At 33.6% G+C, this 15,994-nt stretch overlaps 1 protein-coding gene across 2 annotated transcripts; it reads right to left on the bottom strand.

Moving 5' to 3' along the window:
* Positions 1-2,044: 2,044 nt before the first annotated feature.
* LOC110818748 (esterase/lipase/thioesterase family protein) lies at positions 2,045-11,928 on the bottom strand. 2 transcript variants are annotated; one of them, XM_022047721.2, is made up of 13 exons: positions 11,673-11,928; positions 10,971-11,055; positions 10,813-10,883; positions 10,061-10,175; positions 9,864-9,943; positions 8,663-8,747; positions 8,493-8,573; positions 6,615-6,709; positions 6,462-6,512; positions 4,265-4,345; positions 3,329-3,401; positions 3,150-3,227; positions 2,045-2,340 (listed from the first exon to the last, which is right to left on the bottom strand). In XM_022047721.2, exons 1-13 carry the CDS (start codon positions 11,792-11,794, stop codon positions 2,302-2,304), a joined length of 1,056 nt encoding a protein of 351 aa, XP_021903413.1. In that variant the 5' UTR covers positions 11,795-11,928; the 3' UTR covers positions 2,045-2,301. The 2 variants fall into 2 exon arrangements, with proteins under 2 accessions (XP_021903413.1, XP_088077665.1); XM_088221539.1 differs by lacking the exons at positions 2,045-2,340; positions 3,150-3,227 and having other exon boundaries at positions 3,382-3,450.
* Between the last annotated feature and the right edge of the window lie 4,066 nt (positions 11,929-15,994).

Here is a 15,994-nt window from a genome sequence, read left to right as displayed (position 1 = left end):
TCAGAATTCTGGAAAAGTTCAGGCTGAGAATATCTAATCCAATTAAAGAATCGCAATGCGGACACCTTTTCTAGACTAAGAACTCGAAAGATTTCACTAATTAAAGCAGGGGATAACCTTACTTTCCCTGAATTCAACTCGGAGTCCAAATTCGCACCACTTCTAATTAATCCAATAACCTCTGCTACCTGCTCCGGAGTAGCATGTGGCCTAAACCCATCCATAACCAAATCCTTAACAGGGGAAACACGGGAAGAAGGTGCTGAAAAACATCGAATGACAACATGATTGTGAGGTTTCGACAAACTTCCTTTCAAACTTTGGCTTCTATAAATATTATTATATTCACTGGTACACATAAGCAGTGAAGATTGGTGAAATGAATACTTCATAGAAGACAATGAGGTTAATCCATTTGCAGAGAACACACTTCCACAGCAATCGCATCCATAGAAATGTGAACTCTGAGAAGATACGTGAGTTGAAGATATGGAATATGAAGTTTTTGACCTGAAATTGGTGCGAAACTGCTTTAAATCGACGAGTAGGTTACTCTGAGTTTCCGGTGAGACGAAGCTTTTAGGAACAGAAGGGAACAGGAGGAGCGATGCAGAAAGCTGCAGGAGGGCAGAGTGACGAAAGTACCTGAGCTTCCTCTTAAAGAAGCTTAACACTTCCATCAACGTTTATGATACTTTTGAAGATGACATTGACCGCGAAATCAAGCGGCGACGCACCGGAGGCAGAACACTACGAGGGCAGAGAAGCGAATCGGCCACTCAATCTTGGGTCACGGGTTTGAAATTGGTTGTGCGTCGGGTTAATTTACGGACCCGATTTGTTCTTTGGGCATAGATAAGACGGTAAGTCTTACTCGAGACACGTTGAATCAAAAGTTTAATAACTGATATATATATATATATACATTTATTTATTTATAAACCAATAAGCCATTTGAGGAATTAGTACGTTATTTAACAATGAATTTTTGTATTTGAAATAAATTAATTATATTTTTTAAAACATAAATGAAAATGCAAATATATATTCTAATATCTTTTTCTCTAAAGTATTGGTTTTATTTATGAATTAATTCTATCTAATCAATATAATAATGAGATTGATAAAATTCATTTTTAAAATAAAAATTAATAAACCTATTAGGATCTATTCAAGAAATAAACATCATATTTGGCACATACTCTAACACTCTCTCACTTTAAAATCTCAACTGATGTTTGAATCTCCTAAAAAGACATGAAATAGACACTTCAATTTCTATATGTTCTGTTAAATTTATACTTGTCTTATATTCAAATTCGATAAATAAAATTTTTTTTTTTTATTTTTAAAAGATTTTATACAATATATAAATATAATTTTAATTAAAAATATAAAATATAACTCAAAATAATATTTAAATATATTGCTTAATGAAAATGTAAACTAACATTTTAAATTATACAACATTAAACATTTATAAATTAATTTGAATAAAACTAAAATTTATTAATTACATATATAGGATGGATAAACCATTAACTTTGTACTCATTGTATATTTATTTCGGATTTATAACTTTCTGTCTAAACTCATTTAATGCTCGTTAATTACGAATTAGGATGAATTAAAACAGGTTAACAGGTCATCGGCTACTAAAAATGTTGTCTTTTCCTTGCCTCTTCACAAGAAATCACAGATTTATTTATGTGTCCTCCATATACTAACATAACCAATAAAAAAAATTGACCCTATTTGCCTAAATAATTTCAAATATTTTAAATATTCGACCCTTGACTTAATTCATTTATGTATCCGGTTCACAGTTATACATATCATATCCACATATTCCAATTCAACTCATTTTTTGTCCCTACTTAATGCAGTAAATAGCAGGGCAGTTTCAATCCTACCGACAGTACCTATATCATCTTCGTTTCTCACTTTCTATTCTCATTATTTCCTGTATACTAAGACTAATCAATCAGTTTCAGTACAAAGAAACTGTAGAACTTGAACCAATGCTTCCGCTTGAAATTTGAGGTTAACCAGAACGGTAATAAGTTGCCTCTTGCAATTATAGAAATTGTGTATCCAGTTTGTGACTAATAACTTTAGTAATGAGAAATGTTGTAGGCTTTCCTTTAAACTTAAGAACAAGGCAGACGTTACTAATCTTATTCACAAAAAAGTATGCCTGCATTGCGATAATATGGAAAAACCCACACCTCGTCCAGCCTTCAGAGTTAGAAAAAGGGCAAGCCTTAGCCAGCTGCCACCGTTGATTTATCATTAATCACATTAAGTTTGTGACTGCAATGGCCGACGGAGTCCGGGAATCTGCATAAGAATTTTAGCATTATAAATAAGAGTTACAAGATCAAATAAGGAAGTTACAGAATTTGTCAATTATTTCTCACGTTTCCTTACCTTGATAGACCAACACACTACGCTAAGGCCTAACAAAACAGTTGGGAAATTAAGTTGCAGTAATGTTAATAATCTAGGTAGCATAATTCTTCCAGTACTGTACCATCTTGGTATAATACAAATAAGCACAAACCATCCAGTTTTGGTATTTTAAAATATAGTACTAAACAATTTGTAATATGACTTGGTATGGGTTACCATAGTAAGTTAGCACCAAATAAGATCTTGAAGTAAAAAGTTGTGTTTTAGTTTGACATAACTTGGAGAAGTTTCAGAACCTAGGAGAAGTTCTGATACCCGGGAGCCATACAGGAAACCATCATAACCCTGGGACTCGGGTGCTGTCCTGAATCTCAAAGCACAAAGGGGGCGGTGGAGTAATCACAAGACTCTAAAGAAGTCTGAGACCCCAATGAACTACTGGGACCCCAGCACAGTCCCTAGACCTGGGCATAGTCCCAGGACTCAGAAATGTCCCGATACCCTGTTGATCTACATAATCGATGCATATTTTGAAACAAAAAAAAAAATAGAAAATAGCACTCATTCCCTCCCTTCCGTGCACCATATGAACAACAGTAGTAATACAACACCAAAATTGAATTACAACAGGGTCAACAAGGAACACAAGTAAAGCTTTTAAAGATATTGCCAATTATTTCGAATGACACAAAGTTGTTTATAATGTTGACTGCAAAGAATAGCATATAGAGACCAACCTCAACGCCATGAGGACCAATTCGGTTTCGGGATATGAAGTTGAGAACTAGCATGGCAAACTCGTCAGGTACATCTTCCTGAATAGAAAAAAAAAAAGATAATATTTTACTATTTTTTTAGCATAAATAGAAGAGAAGAGGAAAGATAAAGAATATGATGAAAGATAGCTTATTTGGACCTGTATAGCATGACCAGTATGCCTGACTACCACCATTTGGAACTTGCCTTGCATTTGGCCTATTGTGAGAGCTCTGTTACAGAACAACGCAAATCCATTCCCAGGATATCAAATCCATGAAACTGATGATATTAAAGACATCAATTCCACCCATCAATATCGAAAGAATATCTAATTTTTTACTATTAAAAGATACAAAACTGGTCTGCAGGATATGAAAGTTGATTGGTACTGACTAATTAGTTAATCCAATAAATGTTGGAGTTACATAATAAACAAATAATCAGTGACTTTAGACTTCAGAAATCATGTCATTGCCATGTGAATCTGTTCTGGAGTAAACTAGGCAAGCTTAGCACCTGTACATTTCTGCTTCTTAGTGTCAGTACCATGTCCTACACTGGTATCCTACTTTTCGTACCCATGCTCCGTAAACCAAAAAATTACAAAAAGATACGAATACAGCCAGTTGGAAAGGCTTCTCCAGAAGGACTGTCCCAATTGTCCAGGGAAGGGTAAATCCTTTTCCAATTAACCAATCAACTCACTTCATCACAAGTTCTTTCAACATCAACTTACTACTTCATACAGGATTATAATGCATTTTTGGATCCAACTAATGCCACACAACCCTTTCAAAACTAAACTTCTCTTTCTCTAACCATGTGTCAACCCTTATAACTATAAGCCTAATCTGCTTAGCATGTACGTTACAAAGTTAAACAAGTTCAAAAATACCATGCAAATAATACACACAAAGAACATTAGCTTATTTGAGTAATCAACAACATTTTTCCTTTTTTCTTTAGGTAAAAAAATACTATGGGATTATTCAATCTACTACATTGTCAATCAACAGCACATACATACATTATGATGAATAATCATGTGTCTAAATAAGTTCTACAAACATTTAGGATAGTTCAGGAGAAATACTTGTCCAGTCTGTCAGTTCCAGCCAAAAGCAAGAGCTTCGGAACAGGACATGATAGAAATTTCTCAGAAAGGCCTTCATACCTGCAACATAAGCAACTGGCTTTAAGTGGAAAAGACTTTTTCCATAAAAGATGCAACAACATAACACATGCAGCTTGTTGAGTATGGAGTTATCAGGATATCATCAGTAAGTCTGCTTCTCTTGACGGATAAACCAAGTTGACTATAAAGGAAACAGGAGAACAAAAATGTATATCATCATTGAACTCTACTTCTCTGGGCACAAATTATTACTTGATGGATAAACCAAGTTGACCGTAAAGGGAAGGAGACAAAAAAAATGTCAAAATTATTTTAAAAGAAAATATTCACAGCATCAGCATTTAAAGTTTTCTTCTTTTTTACCTTCCTTTCACAGAAAATTACAACCCTAATGTATCGTCCTGCATTGACAATGATGAGAAAAATCCTATATCAGATTTGGATTGCAGAGTTATATCCTAGGCTACCCTAATGTATCATCCTAGGCTACCTTCTTGGTTTCACATTCACTTAAGTACCAAAAGAATATTTATCTACCCTTTTATATCATGAAACTTTGAAATGTTCCTCAAAAAGAAAAAAAAAATAGAAACTTTGAAACAATCCTCAAGACTAGTTTTCTTTATCATAAATGAACAAATCAGAGAAAACATTGAGAAATGCATTGCATGATAGAGGACATTAACAAAACAAAAGCATAATATAATAGCTAATTAAAAATTTTGTGCTTCCAAGATTCGGAGCCTTATATCCAGATTCATGTTTGATGTGCTTTCAACTTGGGGAGACCAGTAGTAACTTGTTTCGTCATTACTTGGAAGATCAGAACTATGCTTTTCCATGTAGGGAATATTTTGGGTTTGTGCCTCAAACATTGATGTGCATATCAACTTCGGTCAGTTTTGGAAGGAATCATGGATATAGTAGTAAGATAATGTATCTTGGATGTGTAGAGCACAGAGCTTTAGCCCTAGATTCATGCTTCAAACCTCAGAGATCAGTGGAAACTTGTTTGTCCATTTTAATGTAGCTTGGAAAGTCTTGAGTATGCTTTTTTCTGTGTTTGGAATATTTTGGGTTTGTGGCTTGAACCTTGCTGTCCCTAATATCAACTTTGCTCAGTTTTGGAAGGAACAAGGATTATAAGGTGTTTTGGACATGGATTATTTTTTATTGATAATAGGTCTCATGATTGGAATCAGTGCCAAAATCTTCAAGCAATGTTGACCATCAAAACACGTTTTTTTGGATAGAATGGTGCTTTTAGCCTCTCTTTGGTCTAGGTTCACAATTTTTTTTTTTTCTGGGTATCTCTAACTAGTTCGTAGGCAATTGGGTTGCGAATTTCTCTCAAAATTTCTTACTTGTCTCTTTCTATTTTATGTTTTCTGATAAAGGATGCCTTGTCCTCAATTTCTCACTTGTTAGCAATTTCACGCTTTCTCTCTCTCAAACAGTACTTTTATAAAAAGTTAATTAATAAAAAAATGAAACAGTTCTATTTTCTCTTGGATGGCATCTAAAGATGAAACCCAAAGGAGATAGTTAGCTGCACATGTCAACATGGAATTGAAAGGATTTGAAAATGGATCTCGAAGTTCTAATTTTCCCTGAAAGTGACTGTAAAGTTTTTACCAACTCCAACTTCAACTCAGTGACATGAGATTGTTAAGGCAACACTTCTGATAACTTTACCAAGGTTTAAAGTGAGTATAATTTAGAGAAAAGCAACAAGAACATCTTTGCAAAAGAAACCTAACACCAAACTTTCTATGACACTAGATAAGAACAAAAGATGAAACTTCAACAATTTTTTGTTTTCGATGCCCCCGAATTTCCAGGAATTTAGTCGCTTCAACAGGGGTGTCCAAAGCCGGTGATGAAAGTAGGAATCCCACACTAAGAAAGTTTCAGAAATCACATTTGGCAAATCCTCACTCTTTCTAAGGTCAGCAATAACTGAAGTCTGGAAAAAATAATACTTAAATAATTTGTGATTTTTTCCAAAGGGAAATTTGGAAGCCCTTCTAAGAAGTAATACCCAGTAGACATTAATGCCTCTGTGTAGTGCTTGCAGTACTTGTATCTAGTAAGCACCATAAAATATAAGACATGCATGTCAAAGTCTCATAATTGAACGAACATTCACCCATACCAGCCTCTCCAATATTGTTCAGTTTCCTCCAAGCGTGCTCGGTAAACATAACTGCGGAAGTTTTGAACTCCACTGGTTAGGAACGCTATCATAGAATAAGGTAATTGAAAAAAAAAAAAGATAAAACAAAACGCATCAAGACAGAAACATTACCATTGTTTTGAATCATCATACATTAATGTGGTAGGTACAGATACACGGGCAGAGTCGATGTTTCTTAAGTTACCTCCTCTCACACTCCATTCAATCTGCGGACTTTCACAAATTAATCTTGCCATCCAGTTTCACCAGTTAAAACTAACAATAGAAAGAGAGAACAGAGAGCTCCAACTTGGCTCCACCCTGACATATTCTGTGGGGAACTGAATTATTCATGACATGATGACCTAAGCAAGTAAATGTGTCTAAGGAGCTGAAAAGGACTCGTGATTGGTCATCAGGGAGAACGTAAAATAGGACACATCACAGAACTTTGATAGTATTGTCATATAATTCCTTCCATCAAAAGCTATTCTGTTTTGTTCACTTCAATTAGTCCACATGAAGCAGAACAGTAGTCTTCCAACCAAAAAAGTTGACTACCTTCAAGTGCACAGTCTTCTCAACATTCCCTTAATAATCAACCATGTTCACAAATAAAACGAACGATTTCCAGAAAATGAATTAACAATTAGTCAACCATGTTCTTGTTAACTATATGCATGTCGCATAAGCTCATAATCTTTCCCCTTTTATAGGCATCAAATGGTTAGTACCCAATACAAATTCTCTACAAGGAACTCTACCAAGTCAACAAAAGTCTATGCTAATATCTATTTTAAACTGACTGTAAAAGTGTACCATCCATCAATCAGATATGAGTTTTCTTACTATGAGAAACTTTCATATTTCTCTCATTCTACATAATCGAAAATTACAGACAAATCAACTTAGTTCTTTGGTCTACTTAGCTAATAAATCCCCAGTCAAACCCCTTATTCATTACTACTGAACTGAACACAACCCAAGAGATACCATGCAAGCAGAGAGCTGACACAGAGATTAATTAACCAAAAAAATTTTTGGAGTAACTGCTTTCCAAATATGTTAAACCAGAAAAAAATGAACTACCAAAAAAGAAAAACTAGAGATTTTTTACACAAAATTATTCTTATAAAACAAATTATATCATGTTCTCTTCGTGATTCCCACATCCAATAAATGATAAATGTATATAGTATTTAATCCTAAATCATTAAAATGCCAAATAAAAAGTAATATTTATAGTAAGTTCCGAGTAATCTTCTGCAGATTCTCCCTTATTTTCGTTGCAGGAAGTAAACCTATATAAGAAAACACCTGCGTCTCTTTTTTTTTTTCCAAGAGGGGAAAAAAGGCCCAGAGCCCAACGAGATACCAAGGGTTTGCTGCCACGTACAAAAGAAATTTATAGCTAGTCAAAATACCAAAAGGAGGCAAGAACCATGAAGAACATCATGCTTCACAAATTACCCATTTGATTTCAAAAATGATTCAAAAGACTATCTGTCAGAGCTCCTAATTCACAATAGTCTAACCGACTTGATCCTGCACATAGTTAGCAAATGCCACCATGTCCTCCAAAAGCTGTCTTTCACATTAGCAAGCCTCTAAGTGTTTCCCTGGCAAAACTTGACTGAAACTAGCAAATTACGAGTCCCCAAACCCCCTAAATAAATAGGAAAAAGACTATCTTCAATTTTTATGTTTAGGCTAGTTTCTCGATTCTCTTAGCTACTGAATAAAAGACAGATGTTTTGGCACACAAGACAATGAGCATTGAAATCTACTTTTCCTCCATGTGGGAACTCCATCAAAGCCTATGCTTCCACCTCTCAAAGTATCAAAGAGAAAAATACTAGAACTGACAAATTAACATTTTACTATTTTCATAATTAGTTGAGATTAAAAAAAGGAATAAAAAAAAATAAAACACTCAAAATTATTTCTCCACCAAAAGAATAGAAGAAAAAGGCTTAAGAAGAAAAATTAACAAATTATAAAATTGCCTACCGCTTTTTCAATGCTTCGAAAATGTTGCATTCGGCTTGATAGGATTTTTTGCATGTGGACCAATGAAGCTAGAGCTGTTCCCTGCTATGCATGTTAACGTGTATCAGGAAATTGCTTCTATGCAGACTGTGAAAGGAAAAAATAATAATGTTTCTCGAAAGAAATCAAACCTCGACAACATCTACTACAACCAAGCCAGCCAAGGTACGCAATTCTTTCTTCGCTGCAACATGCACAGCAACTGACCCTCCCATGCTTTATGACAACGATAAAACACAATCAATAAGAGTTAAATCCATGATATGTGTGCAACTGTATAGGTGTGGGCAAGACGAGAGGGAGAGAGAGAAAGCAAGCGAGAAAGACTAACAATTACCTGTCCTATCTTAGCAACAGATAACAGAAGAAATAGTCTAGAAAATGTCCATATATTAAATATACGTTTCATATTTACATATTCAATCCTTCAATACCATAAAACAATGTTAATAAAATTTTGGAATATTTATTACTTTGTCCACCAATCTGATACATAGAATTAGAATGTGAATAACCTAACAAAAACAAGTTGTATCCATGAAACTTAAAAGTTGAAGTCCATATCTTAATTAAAACCACATAAAGAATATTCTCAATTTGTTACATAAAAACAACAAAATAACACATGTAAAGACACCCTCTTTTATAAAAACATAAGAAAATAGATTCTTTTGTTTTGAGGAATTCAACTCCTAAGAAGCACTTCGTGAAGCCTTCCTAACCTGCATATTTAGTTAAGCAAGTTCTGCAGGCATAAAGAAACCAGGTAAACTTAGTTGTCAAAGAGAGAAGGGGAAAAAACTCAACTTAGAGAAAGTTCCATGTAAGGTTTACTTCCCCTCTCCCCTTCATCATCGTCTAAACTGAGAAAAAAACAAGGAGCATCCGAAACTACTTTTATGCACCAACTTTCTCCCAAAACTTATAGTTGTCCCCAACAGTCCAATATAATATATATATATATGTATATCTTCTTCGAGCGCATGAAGAAAAGTCACAGGCTCATAAAATTAGTGGTCCCCTTTGATAATAGGAAACAAGATAAGGCCTAGCAATATTCCCTTCTCTCCTGCTTCACACCTCAAAAGGTCATCATTTTTGTAAAAATATGAGTCCATATCTTCCCAGCACAGATGGCCAATGAGGCAGAAACTTTAATATATAGCCCTAAATTGGAGGTAGAGAGTGCAAAAGCAAAGATATCGTGCAACATTCTCCTTGATATGGCCTTTGTAACCTTAACATTCAGTTTCCTTCTATTTGAGAACAGTGACATGATGAGCAAAAACTTGAAGAACGATGAAGTAAGCTAGCTTATAAAAAGATTGGAACCTGTGACCAACAAGCACAATTGCAGGAGGGGAATCCCCATATATTTCCTTTAATACTGCGAATACATCATTGCACATTGTCTGCATGCACAAAAATATCTCTTTAGCTCCAAAACCAAATGAAAAATTAATAGAAATGTTTGACTTGTGGGAAAAATCCTTTTTCAGTAGTATCCTCTGATAATAAAAATATTATACCTCAATAGATAGATCCAGATCATTCTCTGTAGATGATTTTCCATGTCCTCTCATGTCCATAGCAACTATACGGACTTTCTCCTTAATTATGCTTGCAGATAATGCAAATGAAAGCCTGAAAAAATAGTTAAGGAAGTTAACTTCATAAAAAGGTAAAGATCACATGATAATAATGCACAAAACTTTTATTATTATCTAGCTCCAAGCATTTTCAGAAGCACATGCGCATGCATGCAGCCAAACCAGACCATTTTGGGAAGTATAAGGAAGATGGGCTCATGTAGCTCATCACAACTCATCAGACCAGCCCCTGAGCAGGCTTGTTTGGGCCACCTGGGTTGCCCATAGTACATGTAAAACTAGCTTTAATCCAATAACTTTGCTATTCCATCATAATATTTCAACTGTCATGATTAGACTGCTTCTCTTTCTTGGTCAAATATACAGATTTACTAGATTACAAGCCATGAGGATGGAAAGAAAACAATTTGTGAAAGACTTGCTGAGGCTGCAAATGATCTTTAGAGACAATGGCATCTCCATGCAAAAAGAATGCCACTGTAATTTTATGGTTGATGGCCCAATCAGCCACATCCTATAATCTTACACATTCATCCACTGCTTCGGATGAAGCATATCACCCAAATCATCTCAATTATTCACCATGTTTCGCTAATTAAAAACTTCTCTATTACGAAACAAAGAAAAAAATAATAGGCTAGCATTCAGGATCAAGAAATATCAAGACATACCCAGAATAACCACCTCCATGCAAACAAAAAACAACTGGTCCTTCTGTTCCTGCCATATATACGTGAAAGACCTAAAAGAATGTAGCTCGTTAAAAGAGAATAATCATCCAAAAATGGAACAATAAAGTCAGTCAAAGTGACAAATAATCAACACTGACATCATTCGAGCCTGATATGCAGACATCTTCCTCTCTATCAAAGTAGCTCAACCAATCTAAGGGTGAATATTTTTGTGAAGAACTCCTGCATTAACATTTTGTGAAATAAGATGGAATCATCATTCAGCGCCTAAAATGAACATTAAGTGCATTCACCAACACTAAATTTGCATGAAAAAGCTCAATTTCTTTTTAGTTCGAAAAGCTTAAATCAAGCAGAAGTCGTCCGAGTTATAAGTTTTAGTTTGGTGCTTGGCTCTTTCCTGAACTTGATGTAGCAAATCAAACACTTAGAATAGAAAACCATATAATATGAAACTACCTTATCATATTTACAGTAAACAAATTAAAAAATAAGCACGATTTCCGTTGTAATTTCTTGCCTTGTAATTTCAGCCATCTCCGCTCCCAAAATTCAACATACAGATGAAGATTGAAAAGGCAAAGATCATATCGTTAAGTTGCTTTCAATTTGTAACTGTACTGGATTAGGTTCCTTCAAATATGGCAAATAACTGAAAATTTCAAATGCTTAAATCATGCATGTCTGCACCCTAAACACCGTTCTAGCAAGAAACAATCGAAGTGACAATAAATAAATAAATCGAACAGAAGACGAGTTTATCTGCAAAACTTGTCAGGCAAACAAAAGGGTTGGAAAATTTTTCAATCGAATTGAGGACAACTGGATAAATGACTCACTGAGTTGGAGGTCGATCAGGCCGAGAGGCAAAAGCAGACACCATTGGCTTGTCCCGCGGCGGTTCATGCGGTTGTTCTTCTTCGCTCTCTTCAGGAAGCGAAGTGAGATTCGACAAATCCATTTGCTTGATGCCTATCCTGCTTGCCCGCTTTCTCCTCTCACTATCAACAGCAAGAACAATGACACTAATCTGAATCCAACTGTTAATGCTTCTTCTTGTTCCTTTCGAAGTATCTTTCAAATATGTACACGAAATTTTTGTACTTGCATTTCTTACATTAAAATATATAACGATAATTGAAATTTCCTTTAAAAAATTATTTCATTTTTCAATCTATTATAACTTAATTAAGTTAAAGTAATAGCACATAATTTTTTTTTTTTACTCATACACATTTGTGAAAAAGCTTAAATTAGTCGTCAAAACTCCACAAGTATAATAATAATTGTATTATATAGTATGTTGAATTAAACATTATAATTTTAATGGTATTAACTTATAATATATTTATAACACAATAAATTTTACTTAAATTTATTAAGATTTAAACTCATAAAATTTAAATAATAATACATAAATTTTAACCCGTACATAAAATTTTCAATAAATATTTTGTGTATATATTTATGTTAATTATATATATATATATATATATATATACATAATTTTAACATCTTAGGCAAATGATTGTACATGGGTTGGGTAGAGTTGGTCCATCCCCAAAACGACATTGATCCGGCTAGATCAGTCCAATCAACGCCGAGCGGCCCAGTCTGGTGGGAGGCTCAGGTTAGGTCCAGCTAAATTGATCCATCAATTTTCTTTAATAATTTTAAAAGATAATTAACATCGCCACTATTATTAAAATACATTAAGTTCGTATAAAATTTTTGAAATATTTTATATAATTTTAAAATGTTAATTGAGAGTAGCATGATTTAAAATATTACTTATATTAAAAAAATAATTATAAAAATATTAATCTAAAAATATTTTTAGCTATAAAAATATTTCTCGTATCACGATTGTCATATACTTATCACAATCAAATCAATGCGTAACTTTAAATAACAACCTCTTTTAAAAGAATATAACTTTACTTTATAAATAAATCAACAGAGTATCAAAATAGATAAGTATCTCAATTGGTCAAAAATATTGGTCCACAATGATGTACAATAAAATATATATTTATATTTACTGTTAACATTTTTATACTAAAATCAATTTAAATCCTGCTACGTGAAATTATAATTTTCTTTTTAAAAAATCAAAACTTATTTTCTTCTTATTTTATTTTAACTATTTATAATTATTTTAATTAATAAAAAAATTAATTATTATTAAATATTTTTTAATCTATAAAAGTGATATACTGACTTAAACTTATCTCAACTTATTTATTATATGTTTATCAATATATTAATTAATTAAATTTTTATTTTATTAAGAAAATAAATAAAAACTATTTCATGTTTTTATTTTACAATGATGTAACTATTTCAATTAACAAAACATATTTGTTATAAAATATTTTTTTAATTTAAAATCATAATAATATTATTAAAATTTATTAATATTTACTATAACACCCAAAATTTATTTTTATTTTTTTGTAATTTAAGATTTTATTCTAAATGTAATAAAATAATTTTTCAATTTTTATTTTTATTTTTATTTAAAATAAAATTGATTGAGGATGAAATTGAAAGCAATTTATGATAAAATGGGTAAAAATTTAGATTCTATGAGTATTTTTGAAAGAAAAATTAGAAATCAAAGGTCAAAATGTAATTTAAAAAAATTATCACATATGATGTCCGGTCAGCAGTCCCGACGAAGCAGAACGCGCCACGTGGCAACGGGCGCTGATGCGGTGCCACACGGGGAGCCACGAGGGCGATTCGTATACCCGCGATCAAACGGCCCAGGTCCGTTCCTGCGCGCAAGGATGGCCTGGATGCGCTCCCTCCCAAACACGATCAAATAGCCACATTCAAACGTGATCGGACGGTTTATATTAGATCGCGATAGATGGTCCAGATTGGATCACGATTGACGGTTCATATTCACTCCCTATTTAATCACAATCGGACAGTCCAGATCAAACGCGATGGACGACCCAGATCAAAAGCGGACAGATATAAATAACTCTCATTAGCACCAAACCCTAACCCTAGCCGCCAGAAACCCTCGCTGGAGAAGAAGACCTGGCCACTGGGAAGGAGACCGCCGCCGCACCGGAACCCTTTACGACAACCAAAAAAGGTAAAAAAACTTTCCCTTTTGCTCAAAATTAAATTTTAAGTACACTCATGGTCAAACCAGAGCAAAAATACCGGCCAATTGATCGAAAAATGCCGGCGAAGTCCGACGCTGCCGCCGCAGAGAATTTCACAAAACGTCTCCAATGAGACCTTTCTCGATTCCTGTTTTGTATAATTTTTTCACCATTGTGATCACTGTGTCATTCTCTACAGGTTAACCGGAACAAAATACCAAACCACAACGTGAACCAGAGGAGCCGCCGGTGAGTTTTGATTTTTTGTGTTTTTTGGGCCAACCGAGTTCCTTTAACGTGTTTTCTCGCATGGATCGATACAAAATCAGTCGAAAACAGCCGACCCGAGGCGGACCGCCGTGTGCCGAAATTTTGAAATTGACCAAGTGGGCCCCCAAACTGATTTTGAGTTTATTTGAGACATTTGTAGGTACTATTAGCACGTTTTAATTCACGAATAAAAATTCTGAAAATTCGGGAATCGTCCATAGGCGCAGTCGAACAGTTTAGCTTTTCAGGCATCAAATCGAGTAAGGATCCCTCACCCTATTCCCTATCATAAAATTGAAGTTTAAATAAATAATACTATAGTATTTTGTACGAATTTAATAAATGTGCATAATTAATTACGGATTGCTAATGGAGCCAAAATCAAAAATTGTTCTCTGTTGATTTCTGTTAATTTATTTTACAGTTTAAAAGTATGATAGTATCTGATTTATCAATTTTATGGTTTGAATGCATGTATTGCTGTCTTGCGTGGTCACTGTTTAGTTGAAAAATTGAGATATGATTGTATTCCCTTATGCATGTTTGTTTGCTTATGTGATTATGGCTGATTTGGAAAATTGAAACTAATGGAAAACGGAAAAGTTGTGTGGAAAAATGAATAGATGAAGACAACAGTCTTACTGGATATTATAGGAGATGGTTGACGGACCGAGTATATAGGGAACCATATCGTGAATGTTGTCTCATACCGGACAAGGTATAGAGACATGATAATTTGGCGCTCATATGGGGACAGCCTGCTTTATCCTCATACTTAATGGGGTATTGAGGTTTAATAATTTGATGTTCATACCGGACGGGATAGAAAGACAGCCCGTAATTGAGATTGTTAAAGGAAATGGTTTGCGTGTAACGAGTACATCCCTGTAAACCCCTATGGATACTAGTAGGCTGGTGAAGAAAGTGACAGTTATTATTTGGTTTATTGACGATGTATATAGACTTGTGATATGTGCTATGTTGCTGATTTTACATGAAATTATGATGTGTATGATATTAATTATTTGCACAGGTTATTTTTATAAATTTCACTACGTTAAGTGAACGATAAATAGTTTTATTTCTGATAAACGAATTTATTTAAATTAAGCACTTCATTAATGTTTTGATTTTATACAAACATTTACTTATGTATCGGTGATATAGTGTGCTATCTTTATTGGGTTAGGATATCATCCATTATTTAACCATTTCAGATCAAGATGACCATGTTTCAGAGCCCGATCCACATGAGGATTGCGAATAGATGCTAGATTTCTTTATTTCCCGTTTATTTATTTATTCTTGTGTTTTTTTTCAAAAGAGTGAATTTCATAACGTTATTTGGTACTTTAAGTTATTTGTATAAAGAATATAGACCCTGAATATTTATTATACTTCCGCACTTTAATTATGTTTTATTTCATTTTGGATATTTTTAGAATCGTTACATTTATTCACTACAACTATATCAATATATTAGTTAATTAAAATTTTAATTTTATTAAATTACACGTTATAAAATATGATATAATCAAAAAAACCATAAATTATATTTCTCAAATCTGGTGTATAGTTATTAGTTTCAAAAAACTAGACATTATTTTTAATAAATTTCAAATGTATAATGTAGTTGGTACAACGAAGGAGAGAGAATCTTCACTATACATACCACGTGCTCTCGTTGCTTGAAACCTCTACTTAATCTAGAGGGAATACTCACTTGCTCGAGAGATCACGTGCTTTGTTTCTTCACTTTCTAATTAACC

This window comes from Carica papaya, chromosome 1, assembly GCF_054855325.1.
Source record: "Carica papaya isolate Zhongbai chromosome 1, ASM5485532v1, whole genome shotgun sequence".
Taxonomy (NCBI): domain Eukaryota; kingdom Viridiplantae; phylum Streptophyta; class Magnoliopsida; order Brassicales; family Caricaceae; genus Carica; species Carica papaya.
Note: the sequence above shows the minus strand (reverse complement) of the source record. Positions and strands in the feature narration are given on the sequence as shown.